The sequence below is a fragment of the Chlorocebus sabaeus genome, chromosome 28, assembly GCF_047675955.1.
Source record: "Chlorocebus sabaeus isolate Y175 chromosome 28, mChlSab1.0.hap1, whole genome shotgun sequence".
NCBI lineage: Eukaryota > Metazoa > Chordata > Mammalia > Primates > Cercopithecidae > Chlorocebus > Chlorocebus sabaeus.
This window is the reverse complement of record NC_132931.1, coordinates 908,302-930,347: the sequence shown is the minus strand read 5'-3', so window position 1 is coordinate 930,347 and position 22,046 is coordinate 908,302. Positions and strand designations below refer to the sequence as shown.

Here is a 22,046-nt window from a genome sequence, read left to right as displayed (position 1 = left end):
AGGTGCTCCTTGACGAAACAGGGGGATCCCACCGATCTCAGGGGTTCTGTTCTGGCCTGCGACCCTGGATCGTCCAGCCTGGGCCGGGGTGGGGAGCAGACCTCGCCCTTCTTGGCTGGGGCTGAGGGTGAGGGTCCCGTTTCCCCAAAGGCCTAGCCTGGGGTTCCAGCCACAGGCCCCACTGGGCCGCTCCCGGCCCCGCCCCGCCCCGCCCCTCCAGGCCTGGCACTCGTCCTGAACCAAGATGGCGCGGAAGGCTTCAGGCGCGTCACGCCACCGGCGCGTCACGCGAGCCGCCCTACGGGCACCTCCCGCGCTTTTCTTAGCCCAGCAGACAGTGACGGAGAGGGGAGCGGGGGAGTAGGCGAGCGGAAAGCATGGCCCGGGGCTTGGCGATGGCCTGGGCGGTGCTTGGGCCGCTGTTGTGGGGCTGCGCGCTGGCGCTGCAGGGCGGGATGCTGTACCCCCGGGAGAGCCAGTCGCGGGAGCGCAAGGAGCTGGACGGCCTTTGGAGCTTCCGCGCCGACTTCTCCGACAACCGACGCCGGGGCTTTGAGGAGCAGTGGTACCGGCGGCCGCTGCGGGAGGTGCGATCTCGGGGCAGGGCCGGGAGGCGTCCGGAAGCCCGGCGGTGGGAGTAGGGGATCCCGGGCCCCCACAGGCTCCTTCCCCTGGGCTTCCCGGAGCTGGGAGCCTGCAGGAGGTTAAAGGTCAACGGGCTTAGGGGGCGCGGGGTTGGGGGACGGGGGGACGGGGGGACGGGGGAACGGGGGCACTCTGGAGGGCCGGGGTGGAGGAGGCTGGAGGAGAAAAGACTCCTGCCGAACCCCTTCCTGAGGCGAAGGCTGAGCCTGTGCAGTGTCCTTCGTTTTAATATTTATTTTTTATTAAAAAAATGTTTTTTGAGACTGAGTTTGCACCTGTCTCCCAGGCTAGAGGAGAGTGGCACCATCCTAACTTCTGAGCTCACTCGATTCTCCCGTCCCGCAGTTTAGCTGGGGCCACCACGCCTGGCTAAAAAGCAAAACAAAACAAAAAATCTTACCCGGGCTCAGTGGCTCACACCTGTTATCCCAGCACTTTGGGAGGCGGAGGCGGGTGAATCACCTGAGGCCAGGAGTTTGAGACCAGGCTGGCCAACATAACATGGTGAAACCTCGTCTCTACTAAAAATATAAAAATTAACCAAGTGTGGTGGTTCACGCCTGTAATCCCTGGTACTTGGGAGGCTGAGTCAGGAGAATTGCTTGAACCCAGGAGGTAGAGGTTGCAGTGAGCTGAGATCATGCCACTGCACTCCAGCCTGGGCGACACAGTGAGACTTTTTTTTTTTTTTTTTAAAAGATATAGGGTCTCACTAGTTACCCAGGATGGTCTCGAACTCCTGGCCTCAAGCCATCTTCCCATGTGGACCTCCCAAAGTGCTGATTACAGGCAGGAACCACCCACACACTCCCCTGGCACAGCAGCATGCACTGCACAGAGCTGGGCCCGGGGATTGGGAGGAGGGAACAGTTTAGACGTCCTGAGGTCAGCTTTCTGGTTTTTAAGGTTCAGATAGAGGATAGGACGTGACATCAGGCCAAGGACACCACCCGTGTTCCCCTCCTGACTCGGATGTGGTCAGCAGAGAAGCGGAACCGGGTGAGGTCTGGGCTGCTTTTGCCTGGTCTACATCCTCTTTTTCTGACTTTGCAGCATTCAGTACAGGAGGGAGAGAGGAGGGGGCTGGGTGCCAGTGTGGGCCCCACTCACAGTGTCCTAAGCAATGCTCCCCCCTATCCCCCCAACCAGCCTTCCTCCCTGTGACATGCAATGGGCCATCTGCCTTAGTCATGGGTCTGAACCTTCTTGCCTCTGGCTGGGATGTGGCCCTGGGCTCGCTCCTGTCTTGGGAGCTGTTGGGCCCCATCCACTCTGAGGAGGAACTCCTGGCTCCCCTGGCCCAGGTGCACAAACCGCCCTGGCAGTTGACCTGTTATCAGCAAGTTATCTGTCTGTTCCGCCAAGAGTCCTCACAATGTGTCAGGGCTTTTGCACTAAGCCTGGGACACAGCTGTGCAGCACACTGGTCCCGGATCCCTTTGGGGGCCTAGGAGCTGAGCCCGGCCTTTCTCTCCACAGTCAGGCCCCACCCTGGACATGCCGGTTCCCTCCAGCTTCAATGACATCAGCCAGGACTGGCGTCTGCGGCATTTTGTAGGCTGGGTGTGGTATGAACGGGAGGTGATCCTGCCGGAGCGATGGACCCAGGACCTGAGCACAAGAGTGGTGCTGAGGATTGGCAGTGCCCACGCCTATGCCATCGTGGTCAGTGCGGCCAGGAGCAGGCAGGGCGGGTGGGTGGGCACGGCTGCCGACCAGCATGGGACCCCCAACTGCCAACCACAGCCTGTCTGCCGGGGTGGGATGGTGGGGGGCCGTGCCCTGCCTTGGGTGCTGTGCCCTGTGTAGGGGGATAGGTGGCCTGATCTACCCCATTGGGATGCCATTCTTCCCATCTAGTGGGCAGGCCCCAGAGCCCCATACTGTTGGATATGTGAGGGAGTGCCCGACAGCTGGGCAACTCCTTATGCCCTGACCTGCCACCCCCTCCCCATGTCTCCTGTGTCTGCAGTGGGTGAATGGGGTCCACACGCTAGAGCATGAGGGGGGCTACCTCCCCTTTGAAGCCGACATCAGCAACCTGGTCCAGGTGGGGCCCCTGTCCTCCCAGCTCCGCATCACTATTGCCATCAACAACACACTCACCTCCACCACCCTGCCACCAGGGACCATCCAATACCTGACCGACATTTCCAAGTGGGTACCATCCTGCTTCCATTGCACGCACCCACCTTCCCGCCCCACCCCGTGGTCTTCCTGCTAGGGACAGGGTGGCCTTTGCAGAGTGGAGGCCCTGGATCTGGGGAGGCTGGGAAGGCATGTGAGCTGAGGTCAAGGGACCCAGGGCAAGGGCCCAGCGAACCACAGTCCTCCCACCCTAGGTATCCTAAGGGTTACTTTGTCCAGAATACATACTTTGACTTCTTCAACTACGCGGGACTGCAGCGGTCTGTGCTTCTGTACACGACACCCACCGCCTACATCGATGACATCACTGTCACCACCGGCGTGCAGCACGACACTGGTGAGGGCTTCTGGTAGGATCCTCCCTCAGCGGGGCCCAGGGTGGCTCTGTTTGTTCCCTGTTTGGAAAGCTCTCCCAGGAAAAAGGTGCTCCCAGCATCTCTAAACCCTCACAGGTTCCCATCCACCTACAAAGCTAAATTCCAGGCTGTCTGAGTGGGCACGGGCTCCCGAAATCACCCGTGTGGTTGACCTCCCTTGGAGAAGAGGGGTCTGGCCTAACGTCACACAGCTCAGGGTGGCAGTCGTGTCCCTTCGCCACTGTGCTGCTCTCACTCCAGCTCCCCTTGCTACATGTCATGCTCAAGGAACAGGCAGGTTCGGGGGTCCGGGCACGATGGCTCATACCTGTCATCCAGCACTTTGCAAGAAGGCCCTGATAGGAGGATCTCTTGAGGCCAGTAGTTCAAGACCAGCCTGGGCAACACAGCAAGGCCATCACCACAAAAAATTAAAAAATTAGCCAGGCATGGTGATGCATACCGGTAGTCCCAGCTGCTGAGGCAGGAAAATCACTTCAGCCTGGGCGGTCAAGGGTGCAGTGAGCTATGACTGTGCCACTGCGTTCTGATCTGGGCAACAGAGGGAGACCCTGTCTTTCTTTTTTTTTCTTTCTTTCTTTTTTTTTTTTTTTGAGATGGAGGCTTGCTCTGTCACCAGGCTGGAGGGCAGTGGTGTGATCTCGGCTCACTGCAGTCTCTGCCTCCTGGGTTCAAGCAATTCTCCTGCCTCAGCCTCCTAAGTAGCTGGGATTACAGGCACCTGCCACTACACCCGGCTAATTTTTGTATTTTTTTTAGTAGAGATGGGGTTTCACTATGTTGGTCTGACTGGTCTTGAACTCCTAACCTAAGGTGATCCACCCTCCTTGGCCTGCCAAAATGCAAGGGTTACAGGCGTGAGCCACTGCACCCAGCTGGGGCATACCCAGGTTTTTTTTTTTGTTTTTTTGGGGGGGTTTTTTTGGTTTTTTTTTTTTTTTGAGATGGAGTCTCTCTCTGTTGTCCAGGCTGGAGTGCAGTGGTATGGTCTTGGCTCACTGTAACCTCCGCCTCCCAGGTTCAAGCGATTCTCCTGCCTCAGCCTCCTGAACAGCTGGGATTACAGGCGTATGCCACCATGCCCAGCTAATTTTTGTATTTTTAGTAGAGATGGGGTTTCAGCATGTTGGCCAGGCTGGTTCAACTCCTGACTTCGGGATCCACCCATCTCAGTCTCCCAAAATGCTGGGATTACAGGCATGAGCCACTGGGATATCCTGTATTTATGAAAAATTTTTGTTTTAAGTTTTTTTCTTTTTCAAAATGTACATATTTCAGGCCGGGCGCCATGGCTCACGCCTGTAATTCCAACACTTTGGGAGGCCAAGGCAGTCGGATCACGAAATCAGGAGCTCAAGACCATCCTGGCTAACACGGTGAAACTCCATCTCTACTAAAAATACAAAAAATTAGCCGGGCGTGCTGGCGGGCGCCTGTAGTCCCAGCTACTCAGGAGGCTGAGGCTGGAGAATGGCGTGAACCCAGGAGGCGGAGCTTGCAGTGAGCCAAGATCACATCACTGCACTCCAGCCTGGGTGACAGAGAGAGACTCCATGTCAAAAAAATAAATTAAAAAAAAACTTACCTTTTCCTTTTCCTAATATGAGGCCTTGCACTGTCACCCAGGCTGGAGTGCAGTGGCAAGATTATTGACAGCTGTCATAAGGCTGCAGTTCTAAGTTTAAAAGAATTTAGGTGCCGTGTGCGGTGGCTCACGCCTGTAATCCCAGCACTTTGGGAGGCGGGCGGATCATGAGGTCAGGAGATCGAGACCATCCTGGCTAACACAGTGAAACCCCGTCTCTACTAAAAATACAAAAAAAATTAGCTGGGTGTGGTGGCAGGTGCCTGTAGTCCCAGCTACTCTGGAGGCTGAGGCAGAAGAATGGCTTGAACCTGGGAGGGGGGAGCTTGCAGTGAGCCGAGATTGCGCCACTGCACTCCAGCCTGAGCAACAGAGCAAGACTCCGTCTCAAAAAAAGAAAAAGAAAAACAAATTTAGGCTGGGTGTGGTGGCTAATGCTTGTCATCCCAGCACTTTGGGAATCCAAGGTGGGTGGATCGCTTAAACTGAAAAGTTTCAGACCAGCCTGGGCAACATAGTGAGACCCTGTCTGAGAAAAAATAAAATAAATAAATAAAAAACAATTGAAAAAAGAATCACACAGCAAACGCAATGCAACATAGAGCAATTTATTGCCCAGGAAAAGTATTTTGGAAGTAAAGTTTAGAATAGCCTGGGTGCAGTGGTTCATGCCTATAATACCAGCACTTTTGGAGGCCGAGGTGGGTGGATCACTTGGGCTCAGAAGTTCAAACCAGCCTAGCCAACGTTAGCTGGGCATTGTGGTGTGAGCCTGCAATCCCAACTACTCAGGAGGTTGAGATGGGAGAGTTGCTTCAACCCGGGAGGTGGAGGTTGCAGTGAGCTGAGATTGCAACACTGCACTCCAGCCTGGGTGACAGAGCAACACCCCAACTCAAAAAAAATAATGAAGTGCAAAATACACGGTTTACCCTGAGACACAGAATTCAGGACAGGCTGCTCGTAAGGATGAGACAGCGCCGATTATTACTGGGGAAACTCCCTTTCTTGGAGTCTTCCATGATGAATTCCTAAGGAGCTGGGAAGAGGTGTTACTGTAAGCACGTTCTGGGCTGTCCTCTGGGTGCTGCACATGCGCAGTAGCTGTACATGCGTGTTCACACGTCACGTGTCTCAACGCCGTGGCTGGCATGTCCAAAGGACACAGTCACTTCTTGACTACCTACCCTGCCTCAAGATCATAGCTCACTGCAGCCCCGAACTCCTGGCTCAACAAATCCTCCCACTTCAGCCTCCCAAGTAGCTGGGGCTGCAAGCATGCACCAGCACGCCCGGCTGATTGTTTGTGTTTTTAGGGAAGAAGTGGTTTCCCTGTGTTACCCAGGCTGGTCTTGAACTCCTGGGCTCAAGCGATCCTTCCACCTCAGCCTCCCCAAGTGTTGGGATTACAGGTGTGACCACTGTGCCTGGCCAAAAAAAATCTTTTTTTAAATTAAAAAAAGCATTGGGTGCGGTGGCTCACACCTGTAATCCCAGCACTTTGGGAGGCCAAGGCGGGTGGATCACCTAAGGTCAGGGGTTCTAGAGCAGCCTGGCCAATATGGCAAAACCCCATCTCTACTAAAAAATATAAAAATTCGCCGAGCATGGTGGTGCATGTCTATAATCCTAGGTACTTGGGAGGCTGAGGCAGGAGAATCACCTGAACCCTGGAGGTGGAGGTTGCAGTGAGCCGAGATCATGCCATTGCACTCCAGCCTGGGGAACAGATTGAGACTCCGTTTCAAGAAAAAAAACAAAAACAATTTAAAAAATTAAAAAAAAAAAAGCAACAGAAACAAATGGCTGCCTGGCAGCAGTGGCTGCAGGGCACTCCCGTTTGTGCCACTCAGGTCGTGTCCCTCCCTCAGCCCTGCTCTCTCTCGTTTCTCGCAGGGCTGGTGAATTACCAGATCTCTGTCAAGGGCAGTAACCTGTTCGAGTTGGAAGTTCGTCTTCTGGATGCAGAAAACAAACTCGTGGCGAACGGGACAGGCACCCAGGGCCAGCTGAAGGTGCCGGGTGCCAGGCTCTGGTGGCCATACCTGATGCACGAACGCCCCGCCTATCTGTACTCGTTGGAGGTAATGGTGGTTTGGGGCTTGCCCAAGGGAGGTCTTTTGCCCGCATCTGGTGACCTTGACTTCAGCAGGAGCCCAGGACAGGTGAACGGGCAGCGTGGTCCTCTGAGCTTTCTGATGTTTCTCACCCTTGGTGGGAGGCCCAGTTTTGTTTTGTTTTGTTTTTTGTTTTGTTTTTGAGATGGTCTCACTCTGTCACCCCGGCTGGAGTGCAGTGGCCTGATCACAGCTCACTGCAGCCTTGAGCTCTCAGCCTGCAGCAATCCTCCTACCTTGGCCTCCTGAGTAGCTGGGACTACAGGCACATGGTGCCATGCCTGGCTAATTAAAGAAAAAAAAATTGTAAGCTGGGCACAGTGGCTCATGCCTGCAATCCCAGCATTTTGGGAGGCTGAGGTGGGTGGATGGCCTGAGGCCAGGAGTTTGAGACCAGCCTGGCCAACATGGTGAAACCCCATCTCTACTAAAAATATGACAATTTGCTGGGCATGGTGGTGCACACCTGTAATTCCAGCTACTCGGGAGGCTGAGGCAGGAGAATTGCTTGAACTCAGGAGGCAGAGGGTGCAGTGAGCTGAGATCACACCACTGCAGTCCAGCCTGGGGGACAGAGTGAGACTGTCTCAAAAAAATTTTTTTTTATAGAGATGAGGTCTCAGGCTGTTGCCAGGCTGGTCTTGAACTCCTGGACTCCAGTGATCCTTCTGCCTTAGCCTCCCAAAATGTGAGAACTCCAGGCATGAGCCTCCTTGTCTGGTCAAGGGGAAGACCCCGTTTTGAAGGGCAGGTCCCAGGGTCAGCCAGGGAAAAGCAGAGCCTCTGATTGCTGCATCTCTGCTTACAGGCCCAGGGGCAGCTGCTGGGGTGCACGAGGGGCCTTCCTGGCAGAGGGCTCAGGCTGTTGGGGTGCTCACACCTGGTGCTTTGGTTGTTGTAGGTGCGGCTGACTGCACAGATGTCACCGGGGCCTGTGTCTGACTTCTACACACTCCCTGTGGGGATCCGCACTGTGGCTGTCACCGAAAGCCAGTTCCTCATCAATGGGAAACCTTTCTATTTCCACGGTGTCAACAAGCATGAGGATGCGGACGTGCGTTGGGGCTCCTGGATCCTTGGGGCTGCTTCTGGTCACCCTCCACTTTCACCTTCCCTGTGCCCTGCAGTTGAGGGCAGCTCAGGGCAATGAGGCAAATGGCTCCAAATGGAGAGGGGACTCTTGGGGTGGCTCTCCAGGGTCCCGGCTCTCAGAGGAAGTGCAGCTTCGACAGGGACAGGGATCACTCGGCTCTGCTGTCCCGTAGATCCGAGGGAAGGGCTTCGACTGGCCGCTGCTGGTGAAGGACTTCAACCTGCTTCGCTGGCTTGGTGCCAACGCCTTCCGCACCAGCCACTACCCCTACGCCGAGGAAGTGCTGCAGATGTGTGACCGCTATGGGATTGTGGTCATCGATGAGTGTCCTGGCGTGGGCCTGGCACTGCCGTGAGTTCCTGCTGTGCACCTGCTCCGCCTGCCCAGCCCGTGAGCTGCACCATGACCCTCTGTCCCTTCCCTCCTGGCCTGCAGGCAGTTCTTCAACAACGTGTCCCTGCAGAACCACATGCGGGTGATGGAGGAAGTGGTGCGCAGGGACAAGAACCACCCCGCCGTCGTGATGTGGTCTGTGGCCAACGAGCCTGCGTCCCACCTAGAATCTGCCGGCTACTACTTGAAGTGAGTGCCCCCTGCCTGCCCTCGGCTAGGTTGGGGAGGAGACCCTGGCAGGCGGCTGGCTGGGGTGGGCGTGTGCTGTTCAAGATCAGCCTCCCGTCCAGCCCAATGGCAAGGCCGTCTATACCTGGACATTCAGGGACCAAATACCCACCCAAATTTTTTTTTTTTTTTTTTTTTTTTTTCCCCACTTTTTAAATTTGAGATGGAGTCTCACTGTGTTGCCTAGGCTAGAGTGTGGTGGGGTGATCTCCGCTCACTATAACCTCTGCCTCTCGGGTTCAAGTGATTCTCCTGCCTTAGCCTCCTGAGTAGCTAGGATTACAGGCACCCATGAGCCACTGTGCCTAGCCTGGTTATTATTTTTTTTTTTTTTGAGACAGGTTCTCACTCTGGTTGCCCAGGTTGGAGTGCAGTGGTTCAGTGTTGGCTCACTGCAGCTTTGACTTCCCAGGCTCAGGTGATCCTCCCACCTTAGCCTCCCAAGTAGCTGGGATTATAAATGTGTGTCATCGTGACGAGCTAATTTTTTCTTTTTTTTTCTTTTTCTTTTTTTTTTTTTGGATACAGTCTCCCTCTGTTGCCCAGGCTGAAGTGCAGGGGCATGATCTCAGCTCACTGCAACCTCTGCTTCCCTGGTTCAAGCGATTCTCCAGCCTCAGCCTCCTGAGTAGCTGGGATTACAGGCATGGGCCACCACGCCCAGCTAACTTTTCCTTTTTTTTTTTTTTTTTCTTGAGATGGAGTCTCACTGTGGTCAGGCTGGAGTGTAGTGGCACAATCTCGGCTCACTGCAACCTTCACCTCCCAGGTTCAAGTGATTCTCCTGCCTCAGCCTCCTGAGTAGTTGGGACTATAGGCACACACCAACACACCCTGCTAATATTTGTATTTTTAGTAGAGACAGGGTTTCAGCATTTTTGCCAGGATGGTCTCGATCTCTTGAACTCGTGATCCACCCGCCTCAAACTCCCGAAGTGCTGGGATTACAGGCGTGAGCCACTGCGCCTGGCCAACTTTTACATTTTTCAGTAGAGACGGGGTTTCACTATGTTGGGCCAGGCTGGTCTTGGACTCCTGACCTCAGGAGATCCACTTACCTCGGTCTCCCAAGTGCTGGGATTACAGGTGGGAGCCACCGTGCCCGGCTAATTTTTGTATTTTTAGTAGAGACTGGGTTTCACCATGTTTGCCAGGCTGCCCTGGAACTCCTGACCTCTAGTGATCCTCCTGCCTCAGCTTCTCAAAGTGCAGGGATTACAGGTGTGAACCACTGCTGGCCCCCTTTTCTTCCTTACAATCGTGCAGTTCTAACTCAGCGTTCAGAATAGGTTTTTCACTCGCAGTAGAGGCAGCAGAGGTGGTAGAAATGCTTCTTGACTCATACAGCACACCCCAATTTCATGCAGTGCTTTGGACTGAGCCAAGTCTGCAGCAGGCAGAAGGCTCTGAGAAGTTGTCGCAGCCTGGGCCATGGACAATTCAGAGCTCAGGCCACAGGGTGTGCTCAGCAGGACTGGGTGGACAGGACGTTTGTTGCGAAGGGAAGGGGAAGAGTACAGGCTTCCAGGAGCAGGTGTTTGAGGCTTCCAGACAGGCTTCTTTGGGAGGTGGCCAGAGGAGATGCCTGTTTTCTGAGGCAGGATTTGGAGGGAGCCACCCAGGCTGGAGAGGTTCAGCCAGGCTGTCCCAAGGCTTTGAAGCGTCCCATCTGAGAGCCTGGCTGTTGGAGAGTGTGGGTTTGGAACTTGAGGTAGGGGGTTCTGTTCTGATCTGTGCCAGTCACAGCCTTCGGATGGGTAGAGCAATGATTGGGGAGGGCATAAAAGGAGAAATGAACCGAGGAAGGAGGAAAACAGGCTTCAACAACAGTCTAGGCTGGGCGTGGTGGCTCACGCCTGTAATCCCAGCACTTTGGGAGGCCAAGGTGAGTGGATCACCTGAGGTCAAAAGTTGGAGACCAGCCTGGCCAACAGATATTGAAACCTCATCTCTACTAAAAGTAAAAAAATTAGCTGGGCGGGAAGGTGGACGCCTGTAATCCCAGCTACTTGGGAGGCTGAGGCAGGAGAATTGCTTGAACCCGGGAAGCAGAGGTTGCAGTGAGCCGAGCTGATGTCATTGTACTCCAGCCTGGGCTACAGAGTGAGATTTTGTTTCTCAGAAAAAAAAAAGGGCCAGGTGTGATGGCTCACGCCTGTAATCCCAGCACTTTGGGAGGCTGAGGTGGGCAGATCACGAGGTCAGGAGTTCAAGAGCAGCCTGACCAACATGATGAAACCCCGTCTCTACTAAAAATACAAAAATTAGCCAGGCATGGTGGTGCGCGCCTTTCATCCCAGCTACTTCGGAGGCTAAGGCAGGAGAATCGCTTGAACCTGGGAGACGGAGGTTGCAGTGAGCCGAGATCAGGCCTCTGCACTCCAGCCTGGGTGACAGAACAAGACCCTGCCTCAAAAAAAAAAAAAAAAAAAGTCTATACTGTGGAGGACTTGGGTGGGTGCTGGGAGCTCTGAGCACGGACGGGTCCCTCTGTTGGGTTTTTCTTCCCTTCATCCCTCCTGGTTAACTCTACTCAGTATAAGGGCCATTTCCTCTTATTTATTTATTTATTTTTTGAGATGGAGTTTTGCTCTTGTTACCCAGGCTGGAGTGCAATGGCGCGATCTCGGCTCACCGCAACCTCTGCCTCCTGGGTTCAAGCAATTCTCCCACCTCAGCCTCCCGAGTAACTGGGATTACAGGCATGCACCACCATGCCCGGCTAATTTGTATTTTCAGTAGAGACGGGGTTTCTCCATGTTGGTCAGGCTGATCTTGAACTCCCAACCTCAGGTGATCCACCCGCCTTGGCCTCCCAAACTGCTGGGATTACAGGCATGAGCCACTGCACCCTTCCTAAGGGTCATTTCTTCTAAGAGGCTGTCCCTGAGTCTCCGGTCCAAGTTATGTTTATTGTCTAGCAGAGCCCAATTCCTGCCACCACTTGTCACTTCCATTTGAAACATTTCTTTCATTGTTTGTTTTTCAGAGTCAGGGTCTCGCTCTTCCCCAGACTGGAGTGCAGTGGTGCAGTCACGGCTCATTGCCACCTCGGCCTCCTGGGCTTAAGCGATCCTCCCCACTCAGCCTCCCAAATGCCTGGGACCACAGGCGTGCACTGCCATGCCAGGCTAAGTTTAAATTTTTTTTTCACAAGATGGAGTCTTGCTCTGTTGCCCAGGCTGGAGAGCAGTGGTGTGATTTCGGCTCACTACAACCTCTACCTCCTGGGTTCAAGCAATTCTTTTGCTTCGTGTGTAGCTGGCATTACAGGTGTGTGCCACCATGTCTGGCTAGTTTTTTTTTTTATTTTTTGTAGAGATGGAATTCCATCATGTTGGCCAGGCTGGTCTGAAACTCTTGATCTCATGATCCATCTGCCTCAACCTCCCAAAGTCCTGGGGGGATTACAGTCATGAGCCACCATGCCCGCCCCTAATTTTTAAATTTGTTGTAGAAACCAGGTCTTGCTCTGTTGCCCAGGCTGGTCTTGAAATGCTGGTCTCTAGTAAGCCTCCAAAGTGCTGGGATTCTAGGCGTGAGCCACCGTGCCCGGCTCTTGCACCATTTCTCTGTGCATACGTCTCCACTCCCACTGCCCAGGACCTGTGGACTTAGATTTGAGTCACTGCTGAGCACCTCGCACCCAGCCCCATGCCTACTTTCCAGGGAGTGCCCCTGTTTGCTTGATGCATTAATAAATACCCCACCCAATTCTGCACCCATCCACTCCTGTGTTCAAGAGCTGTTTCAGGGAGTCAACCTCATTTTTAGCAGTGTTCAGCCCAGTGGCCTCGGCTCTGTGTACCTGGAAGGGTGGCTAACCTCTGGGAAGATAGGATTCAGAGACAGGGGGAGAAAGAGTGATGTTAGAGAGCTCGGTCTAGGACTAGAGGAACATGTGCCCTTACTTAAAATACATCTCCAGTTAGGGAAGAAAGCAGCAGCTCCATGCTTTTTTTTTCCCCTTTGTTTTTGTTTGTTTGTTTTGAGACAGGGTCTTGCTCTGTGGACCAGGCTGGAGTGCAGTGGCGCGATCTCGGCTCACTGCAACCTCCACCTCCCGGGTTCCAGTGATTCTTGTGCTTCAGCCTCCCGAGTAGCTGGGGTTACAGATGCGCACCACCATGCCCGGCTAATTTTTGTATTTGTAGTAGAGAAGGGGTTTACCATGTTGGCCAGGCTGATCTTGAACTCCTGACCTCAGGTGATCCACCTGCCTCGGCCTCCCGAACTGCTGGGATTACGGGTGTGAGCCATCTTGCCTGGCCCCGTGTGGTGTTCTGGCGGGGGAAGATGGGACAGAGAGGATGGGAGGGTGTCTGAGCCCTTGGACCGACAGAACCCGTGTCTTCTGCCTTTTGTGGACAGGATGGTGATCACTCACACCAAAGCCTTGGACCCCTCCCGGCCTGTGACCTTTGTGACCAACTCCAACTATGCAGCAGACAAGGGGGTGAGCCTGGGAGCCCCCATCCCACTTCTCCCTGCCTTGCCTAGGCTCGTCCTGAAACCTGCTCATTGGAACAGCTGGAAAGCACCATGCGCTGCCAGTCTGGGTTTTTTTTATTTTGTTTTTTTTTTGAGACAGAGTCTTGCTCTCTCGCCCAGGCTGGAGTGCAGTGGTGCGATCTCAGCTCACTGCAAGCTCCGCCTCCAGGGCTCACGCCATTCTGCTGCCTCAGCCTCCCGAGTAGCTGGGACTGCAGGTGCCCGCCACCTCACCCAGCTAACTTTTTTGTATTTATACTAGAGATGGGGTTTCACCATGTTAGCCAGGATGGTCTCTTATCTGACCTCTTGATCCGCCCCGCCTCTGCCTCCCAAAGTGCTGGGATTACAGGTGTGAACCACCGCACCCAGCCAGCATTTTTACTAGAAAGAAGTATGTTCAGGACACATTAGAAACTAGCCAGTTGGACACAGAAGCTTCTGCTGCTCAGCCGTGAGCACTGCTTTGCTGAAGCTGGGGGTGGTCCTACTCGGTCTTCCCTGCCCTGCTCCTAGGATGGACTCTTGCAAGTCCTCTACAGCCCACAGCGCTCCCTCTTGAAAGCTGCCTCAAGATTCTCTGTGACAGCCGGGCGTGGTGGCTTACGTCTATCATCGCAGCACTTTGGGAGGCTGAGGCAGGCGGATCACTTGAGGTCAGGAGTTCAAGACTAGCCCAGCCAACTGGTGAAACCTCGTTTCTACCAAAAATACAAAAAATTAGCCACGCGTGGTGGCGCGCACCTGTAATCCTAGCTACTCGGGAGGCTGAGGCACGAGAAGCACCTGATCACGGGAGGCAGAGGTTGCAGTGAGCTGAGATCGCACCACTAACATTCTAGCTTGGGCGACAGAGCGAGACTATGTCTCCAAAATAAAACAAAAGATTCTCTGTGAGAATGACTTCATCGGCCCCTCGGGTGGGAACGCTTCTCCAGGGCAAGGTGAGGGGAAGCCCGAGGATGGGAGTGCTGCCTGGAGAGGACACAGTTCCAGTGGCGCGAGCCCTGGGCTTTGGCTGAGGACCGTGCGTTGGCAGCTGCTGTGCCTCTCACAGCCCTTCCCAGCTGCGCATGTCATGAGCATCACCGTGGAGTGACTGGCCTGCCTCCTTTGGGCCACTGTGTGACCATGTTTCCTGCCTATGGAGCAGGGTAATTTCAGGATCTCAATTGGTGTACTTGCATGTTCTCAGGCCCAGGAGGCAGCTCTTCCCGTTCTAGGTGTTTTGTTTGTTTGTTTGTTTTTTGTTTTTAGTAGAAATGGGGACTTGTGATGTTGCCCAGGCTGGTCTCGAACTCCTGGGATCAAGCGATCCTCCCACCTTGGCCTCCCATTGTGCAGGAATTACAGGCATGAGCCACCGTGCCCTGCTAATTTTCTTACTACTATTTTCTATAGAGCTGGGGTCTTGCTGTGTTGCCCAGGCTGGTCTCGAACTCCTGGCCTCAAGCCATCCTCCTGCCTCAGCGTCCCAGAGTGCTGGGATTACATCCCCTTCTTACCTTCTCTGTCAGAGAAGCCCCCACAGTGTGTGAGTGCTGAGTCATGCTGTCTTGTGGGTGCTGAACGGTCCCTGCCGCTCTGGTCCTAGGCTCCGTATGTGGACGTGATCTGTTTGAACAGCTACTACTCTTGGTATCACGACTATGGGCACCTGGAGTTGATTCAGCGGCAGCTTACCACCCAGTTTGAGAACTGGTATAAGACGTATCAGAAGCCCATTATTCAGAGCGAGTATGGAGCGGAAACGATTGTTGGGTTTCACCAGGTAAGCAGTGTTGAGCTTTCTGTTTGTGTTTTCTCTCGAGGCAGAGATGTCACTCACCTCCCCCGGCCTGCCCTGCGCCCACTGCACTGCTCCCCTCACTTCAGCTTTGGGCTCTCCTCCCTCTGCCTCATCCACGTTCGCCTCGGCCCCCTTTGCTTGGTCCTCAGAGGTGGCCTCCTTACCGGCTTTGTTTCTAGACAGCCTCCTGTCACCTGTGCCCAAGTAGTCTTTCTAGCAAATCCAAATTTGTATTTGTTTGCGTCTGAGACCGGATCTTTCTTTGTCACTAAGGCTAGAGTGTGGTGGTGTGATCACTGCTCACTGCAGCCTTAACCTCCTGGGCTCAAGTGATCCTCCCACCTCAACCTCCTGAGTAGCTGGGACCATAGGCACATGCCAACATGCCTGGCTAATTTTTTTACTTTTGTAGAGATGAGGTCTTGCTGTGTTGCCCAGGCTGATCTTGAACTCCTGGGCTCAAGTGATCTCCTGCCTCAGCCTCCCAAAGGGCTGAGATTACAGGTGTGAGCCTCTGCGCCAGCCACAGGTGACAATTTTGGGAGTCCTGTCATCGGCTCCCCCAGGCCCATAGGACAAAGCCCTGAACCCTGGTCAGGACACTCAGTGTCCTCTGCTCTCTCCTGGGTTTTCATCCTCTTTTCCCCTCACTCCCGGCCACTGATCTGTTTCCACTGCCCTCGTTTGTTCTCCCGCTCTTGCTTGAGCTGTTTCTTCTACCTGGAATTCCCATGTTGGCAACATAATCACCAACTAAACGATTCTTTTTTAAAAATGTTTATTTTTTAGAGATAGGGTCTTGCTATATTGTCCGGGCTGGTCTCAAACTCCTGGACTCAACTGATCTTCCCGCCTTGGCCTCCAAAAGTGCCGGGATTACAGGCGTGATCCACTGTGCTAGCCTTTTCTTTTTTTTTTTTTTTCTCTTCTGCAGGGTCTTGTTCTGTTGCCCAGGGTGGAGTGCAGTGGTGCCATCATAGCTCACTGCAACCTTCAACTCCTGGGCTGAAGCGATTCCCCTGCCTCAGCCTCCTGAGTAGCTGGGACTACAGGCATCACCACCATGGGCAGCCTATTTTTAATTTTTTTTGTAAAGATGGAGTCTCGCTATCACGCTGGTCTGGAACTCCTGGCCTCATGTGATTCTCCTGCCTTGGACTCCCAAAGTACTGGGAATCCAGGCATGAGCCACCATGCCCAGCCTGTCCCCATTTTTTTTAATCCATCTGATTTTTTTGTCCTCACTAAAGATATGTTGGTTTGTTTTGTGAGGTTTTTTTTTTTCATGTGGATTGCTGAACCCCATCCAGCCCCTCATTCCCACCCCAGCCAGCTCACACTTGTTTGTCATAGCTCCTGGGACTCCCGTTGACACACAGGGAATAGCCACCCACAGTGGACTATGCTGTTCTGTTTGCACCCTTAAATTTATCATGCTTACAGAATGCCACTTCTGCAAACTAGTTAAGCAGGGGGAGTTGGCTCATGGATATGCTCGCTTGCTCATCCTTTTTGAAAAGGTAACCAGCTCTGAATTTTTTTTTTTTTTTTTTTTTTTGAGATGAGTTTCGCTCTTGTCGCCCAGGCTGGAGTGCAGTGGTGCAATCGGCTCACTGCAACCTCCACCTCCTAGTTTCAAGTGATTCTCGTGCCTCAGCCTCCCAAGTAGCTGGGATTACAGCCACGCACCACCACGCCCACCTAATACTGTATTTTCAGTAGAGATGAAGTTTCACCATGTTAGTCAGGCTGGTCTTGAACTCCTGACCTCAAGTGATCCACCCGCCTTGGCCTCCCAAAGTGCTGGGATTACAGGCATGAGCCACCGCGCCAAGTCCCAGCTCTAAACTCTTAAGAAACTCTCGAGAGGGTCTAGGTCAGTGCTGATAGAACCTCTGCAGTGCTGGGCCTGGTGGCTCACACCTGGAATGCTAGCACTTTGGGACGCCAAGGTCAGAGGATCTCTTGAACCCAGGAGTTTGAGACCAGTCTGCGTAACACAGACCCCATCTCTACAAAAAAATTTAAAATTAGTTAGGCATGGTTGTGAGTGCTTATAGTCCAGGATACTTGGGAGGCTGAGGTTGGAGGATTGTTTCATCCCAGTAGGTCGAGGCTGCATTCAGCTCTGATGGCACCACTGTACTCCCATCTGGGTGACTTTGTTTCAAAAAAAAAAAACAAAAAAACTCTTGCAATGATGGAAATGTTCTACATTCGCACTGTCTGAAATGGTACACACTAGCTACATATGGCTACTGAGGTGTTGATATATGACTAGGATAACTGAATTGATTTAGTTTAAAAGAATTTTTTTTGAGACAGCCTCACTCTGTTGCCCAGGCTGGAGTGCAGTGGCGTAATCACAACTCACTGCTCACCCTCCTGAGCTCAAGCGATCCTCCCTCCTTAGCCCCCAAAGTAGCTGGAACCACAGGCGTGCGCCACCACGCCTGGCTAATATTTAGGCTTTTTGTAGAGACTGGGTCTCACTGTATTGCCTAGACTAATCTTGAACTCCGGGCTCAAGTGATCCTCCTGCCTCGACCTCCAAAAGTGCTGGGATTACAGACCTGAGCTACCATGCCCAGCCTAGTTTAATTTAATTATATTTATTTATTTATTTATTTGAGACAGGGTCTTGCTGTGTCACCCAAGCTGGAGTGCAGTGTTGTGAACACAGCTCACTGCTGCTTTGATCTCCGGGGCTCAAGCAGTCTTCCCACCTCAGCCTCCCAAACTGCTGGGATGACAGGCAAGAGCCACTGCACCTGACCCAAAGACATATTTTTACCTGTAGTGTAGTGTAGCCTTAAGACTGTACCAGCGGATAGAGGTGGAAAAGTAATGTAAAGCGAGTATCAAATTATGTTTATAAATAAAGCAGTTGCTCATTAAGGTTGTTTTCTTTTTAAACCTCCTTTTTTATTCTGGGTTACATCCTTCCCTGGCTGTCTTTACCCCAGCATCAGTGAGTCCTGCAGTCACTATAGCCCCTGCGAGGACAGATATTTTGGTCACCATCAAGTGGATCTTTATTTTTATCGAACTTTACAATTCTGCCAGTTCTGACTCTTATTCTCTTTGCCTTGAATCCCAGGACCCGCCTCTGATGTTCACTGAAGAGTACCAGAAGAGTCTGCTAGAGCAGTACCATGTGGTTCTGGATCAAAAACGCAGAAAGTACGTGGTTGGAGAGCTCATCTGGAATTTTGCCGATTTCATGACTGAACAGTGTAAGTGGCAGTTTGGCTCCTGGGATAAGGTACCCGTCCTTATTTTTTCAGGTTGCCTTGCCAATGCTGGCCATTTCGATTGTAAGAATATTGGAAACAGTGGGGAAGCTGGTTTAATCCATGTAGGTTGCGTTGAGAATTTCGTAGGAAAAGTAAGTTGTGCTTAGGAAGCAGGAAAGCAGTCAGGCCCCCGCCTCCCAAATGTGGTCAAAAAGCAAACAGGAGAGTCAGCTATGGTGAGACGGAAATGGCTAGCTTGCCTTGTTCTTGTCTATTTCATAGCCAGGGAGGAAGGAAAAACGGGACCTCATTATGGATTTACTTTTGGGAAACACTCATTATTCCATAGTAGGGTACAAAGCCTGAGAAGCTTAAGATATTTCAGGCTGTTGTACATTACTCACTTGCGAAAGTGAATACAGGTGAGTTTCAACGCATCTTGAATGAGGCAGCATTTAAAAGTCTTCAGGCTGGGCATGGTGGCTCATGCCTATAATCCCAAAACTTTGGGAGGCCAAGCTGGGAGGATCGCTTGAGGCCAGGAGTTCAAAACCAGCCTGTTCAGCATAGCAAGACCCCATCTCTACAAAAACAAATTAGCTAGGCGTGGTGGTGTGTGCCTGTAGTCCCAGCTGCTTGGGAAGCTGAGGCAGGCGGATCACCTGAGCACAGGAGTTGGAGGCTGCAGTGAGCTGTGATTGCACCACTGCGCGAGAGCCTGGGCAACAGAGCGAGACCTGCCTTTAAAAAACAAAATTGGTCTTCAAAGAGAATAAGATCTGTGTTCTCACAAGGGGACAGATGAGGGGCTGCCATGTTCGCAATGAATGTGTCCCATTTCTTAGTTTATGGACTTACTGTAAACTCAGGATGGCAGTTTGGTGGGTTGGAGAAGGATATGGTAATGGTGGGAATTATATTACTTACCGGGGAAGACAGGCCTTTGAAAGGTTAAAGCTTAAAAGTGAGAGTGGAAAAGGGATGAATGAATGAACAAGATGAGGTGAGAAGGAAGAGGGAAAGGGAAAAGGAGAACAGGAAGCTCTCCTCTGCGTGGCACCTGCAATAAATGGTTTCTGGGGACATCCGTGATGGCAGTTTTGTGGAGAGGCGTGAGGCTTTATGTGATAAGAAATGGTCTGCAGGCTGGACGCGGTGGCTCACGCCTGTAATCCCAGCACTTTGAGAGGCCGAGGTGGGCAGATCACCTGAAGTCAGGAGTTTGAGACCAGCCTGGCCAACATGGAGAAACCCCGTCTCTACTAAAAATACAAAATTAACCAGGCGTGGTGGCGCATGCCTGTAGTACCAGTCATTTGGGAGACTGAGGCATGAGAATCGATTGAATCTGGGAGACAGAAGTTGCAATGAGCTAAGATCACACCCTGTACTCCAGCTTGGATGATAGAGTGAGACTTTTTTTTTTTTTTTTTTTTTTTTTGAGATGTAGTTTTGCTCTTGTTTCCCAGGCTGGAGTGCAGTGGTGCTATCTCAGCTCACTGCAAGCTCCACTTCCCGGGTTCAAGCAATTCTCCTGCCTCAGCCTTCCGATTAACTGGGATTAGAGGCAAGCGCCATCACACCCAGCTAATTTTGTATTTTTAGTAGAGACAGGGTTTCTCCATGTTGGACAGGCTGTGCTTGAACTCCCAACCTCAGGTGATCCGCCCGCCTCGGCCTCCCAGAGTGGTAGGATTACAGGCATGAGCCACCATGGCGGGCTGAGACTCGGTCTTAAAAAGAAAAAAATGAGCTGCATCACGATGGGCAAGTAGCCTAAGCTTATCATGAACCTGTCCAGTGGAGATAATGCCGCCACCTTGTGGGTGTTGTAAGGGCTGCATTTGACAAAGTACTTGGCGGTGCCTGTGTTCACTGGTGGAAGAAACAGTCTTGAACCTTTTGGTGGGGAAGGTCTCCTTTCCATTTAACATTTCCATTTACTGGTGGTCTCACCGGGGACGGAGAGTGTCCTGAGAGCACAGTTCTGATAGCTCGATGCTAGCTGTGCTCCCCTCCAGGCTCAGCTCAGGCCTAATGACCACCGGTGGTGGGTGCTGCCATGCTGGACGTTGGCCCCAGAGGGCTTTGAGCTCCACCAGTGGGTCCCACATAGGCACCTGTGGTTGGTCAGGACCCTGGCTCCCACTCGGCGCTGTCTCTTCAGAAAGGCCCAAGTGTTTTGAAGGGTAACTGTCCCAGATACCCACAGCCCTCTGCCTACCTAGTTACCAGACAACTGAGAAGCCAGCATGTAAACCTTATTTTGCAATTAAAAGATAAACTTTTGGTGCTTTTTTTTTGGGGGGGTGGGGGGAAGGAGTCTCACTGTGTTGCCCAGGCTGGAGTGCAGTCACAATCTCAGCTCACTGCAACCTCTGCCTCCTGGGTTCAAGCAATTCTCCTGCCTCAACCTCCTGAGTAGCTGGGACTACAGGCACCCACCACCATGCCCGGATAATTTTTGTATTTTTAGTAGAAACCAGCTTTCACCATATTGTCCAGGCTTGTCTTGAACTCCTGACCTTGTGATCCAACTGCCTTCGCCTCCCAAAGTGCTGGGATTATGGGCATGAGCCAATGCGCCTGGTCTGTTTTTTTGTATTTTTAGTAGAGATGGGGTTTCCTCATGTTGGACAGGCTGGTCTCGACCTTCTGACCTCAGGTGATCCACATTACAGGCATGAGCCACCACACCCAGCCACTGTTTTGGGTATTTCCCCTAACAGAGTAGAAAACGAGGAATTAACACACCAGGGAACCCGGGTGTCTGAGCAGAGCAGTGGTACTTAAATATTTCAGCCCATAAATTGTCACTTCACAGCAAGCATCCTGAAACTATAAGAGGACATTTGGCTGAACATGGTGGCTCGTGCTTATAATTCCAGCACTTTGGGGAGGCTGAGGAGGGCAGATTGCTTGAGCCCAGTAGTTTGAGACCAGCCTGGGAAACATAATGAGATCTTGTCTTTACTAAAAAAAAAAAAAAAAAAATCAGCCGGGCATGGTGGTGCTTGAGAGGCTGAGGCAAGAGGATCGCCTGAGCCCAGGAGGTTGAGGCCACAGGGAGCTATGATTGTGTCTCCGCATTCCAGCCTGGGGGACAGTGAGATCATCTCAAAAGAAAAAAAAAACAAGACATTTCTATGTAGTGCCTACCTTGGCTCCAGTGTGGTTCTAACTTGACCCATCAGAAGTCATCTGAATCACTCTGTGTCTTTTTTTTTTTTTTTTTTTTTTTTTTTTTTTTTTTTTTTTTTTTTTTTTTTTAGCACCGCTGAGAGTGCTGGGGAATAAAAAGGGGGTCTTCACTCGGCAGAGACAACCAAAAAGTGCAGCGTTCCTTTTGCGAGAGAGATACTGGAAGATTGCCAATGAAACCAGGTATCCCCACTCAGTAGCCAAGTCACAGTGTTTGGAAAACAGCCCGTTTACTTGAGCAAGACTGACACCACCTGCGTGTCCCTTCCTCCCCGAGTCAGGGCGACCTCCACAGCAGCAGAACAAGTGCCTCCTGGACTGTTCACGGCAGACCTGAACGTTTCTGGCCTGGGTTTTATGGTCATCTGTGCTAGCAGGGAACACAAGGTGGAAATAAAAGATTTTCTAGTATGGAAATAAAGAGTTGGCATGAAAGTGGCTACTGAAAAGCATCTGAAATCATTTCTGTGCGTCGCGCTGTTTTCAGAGCCTTAACTATGTGTGGACTTTGGAGAAACTGCTGCTCCAACACCCCCACCATGTTCAGAGCAGCTGGTTCCAGAGGGCATCTGCAGAAATAGCCCCACGGTCCTAGGGCCGCCGTGTTTGTGTAGCAAACCGGGCCAGCCTCGACAGGGAGTGAGTAGAAGACTTTCACAGCTGCTGTTCCACGACTCAGATGAGCTAAAGTCCCACATGTACCAACAAATTCATAGAAACGCTGTCATGCTGCAGCACTTAGC

General features: G+C 52.3%; 1 protein-coding gene across 4 annotated transcripts; it reads left to right on the top strand.

Annotated features, from left to right (window-relative positions):
- Positions 1-252: 252 nt before the first annotated feature.
- LOC103246571 (beta-glucuronidase) lies at positions 253-21,752 on the top strand. Of its 4 annotated transcripts, XM_073012636.1 has the most exons (12): positions 254-587; positions 2,125-2,310; positions 2,618-2,802; positions 2,988-3,130; positions 6,652-6,839; positions 7,774-7,926; positions 8,138-8,316; positions 8,401-8,547; positions 12,958-13,042; positions 14,672-14,848; positions 17,967-18,102; positions 21,375-21,752. In XM_073012636.1, exons 1-12 carry the CDS (start codon positions 378-380, stop codon positions 21,539-21,541), a joined length of 1,956 nt encoding a protein of 651 aa, XP_072868737.1. In that variant the 5' UTR covers positions 254-377; the 3' UTR covers positions 21,542-21,752. The 4 variants fall into 4 exon arrangements, with proteins under 4 accessions (XP_072868738.1, XP_072868737.1, XP_072868740.1 ...); XM_073012638.1 differs by lacking the exons at positions 254-587; positions 2,618-2,802 and having other exon boundaries at positions 2,198-2,310; XM_073012637.1 differs by lacking the exons at positions 12,958-13,042; positions 17,967-18,102; positions 21,375-21,752 and having other exon boundaries at positions 253-587; positions 14,672-14,799.
- The last annotated feature ends 294 nt before the right edge of the window (positions 21,753-22,046 follow it).

Coding starts and splice junctions, on each gene's coding strand:
- LOC103246571 (XM_073012636.1), top strand. CDS start 378: ATGGCCCGGGGCTTGGCGATGGCCTGGGCGGTGCTTGGGCCGCTGTTG. Junction 3,131..6,651: donor CGGCGTGCAGCACGACACTG/GTGAGGGCTTCT, acceptor CGTTTCTCGCAG/GGCTGGTGAATTACCAGATC. Junction 8,548..12,957: donor TCTGCCGGCTACTACTTGAA/GTGAGTGCCCCC, acceptor TTTTGTGGACAG/GATGGTGATCACTCACACCA.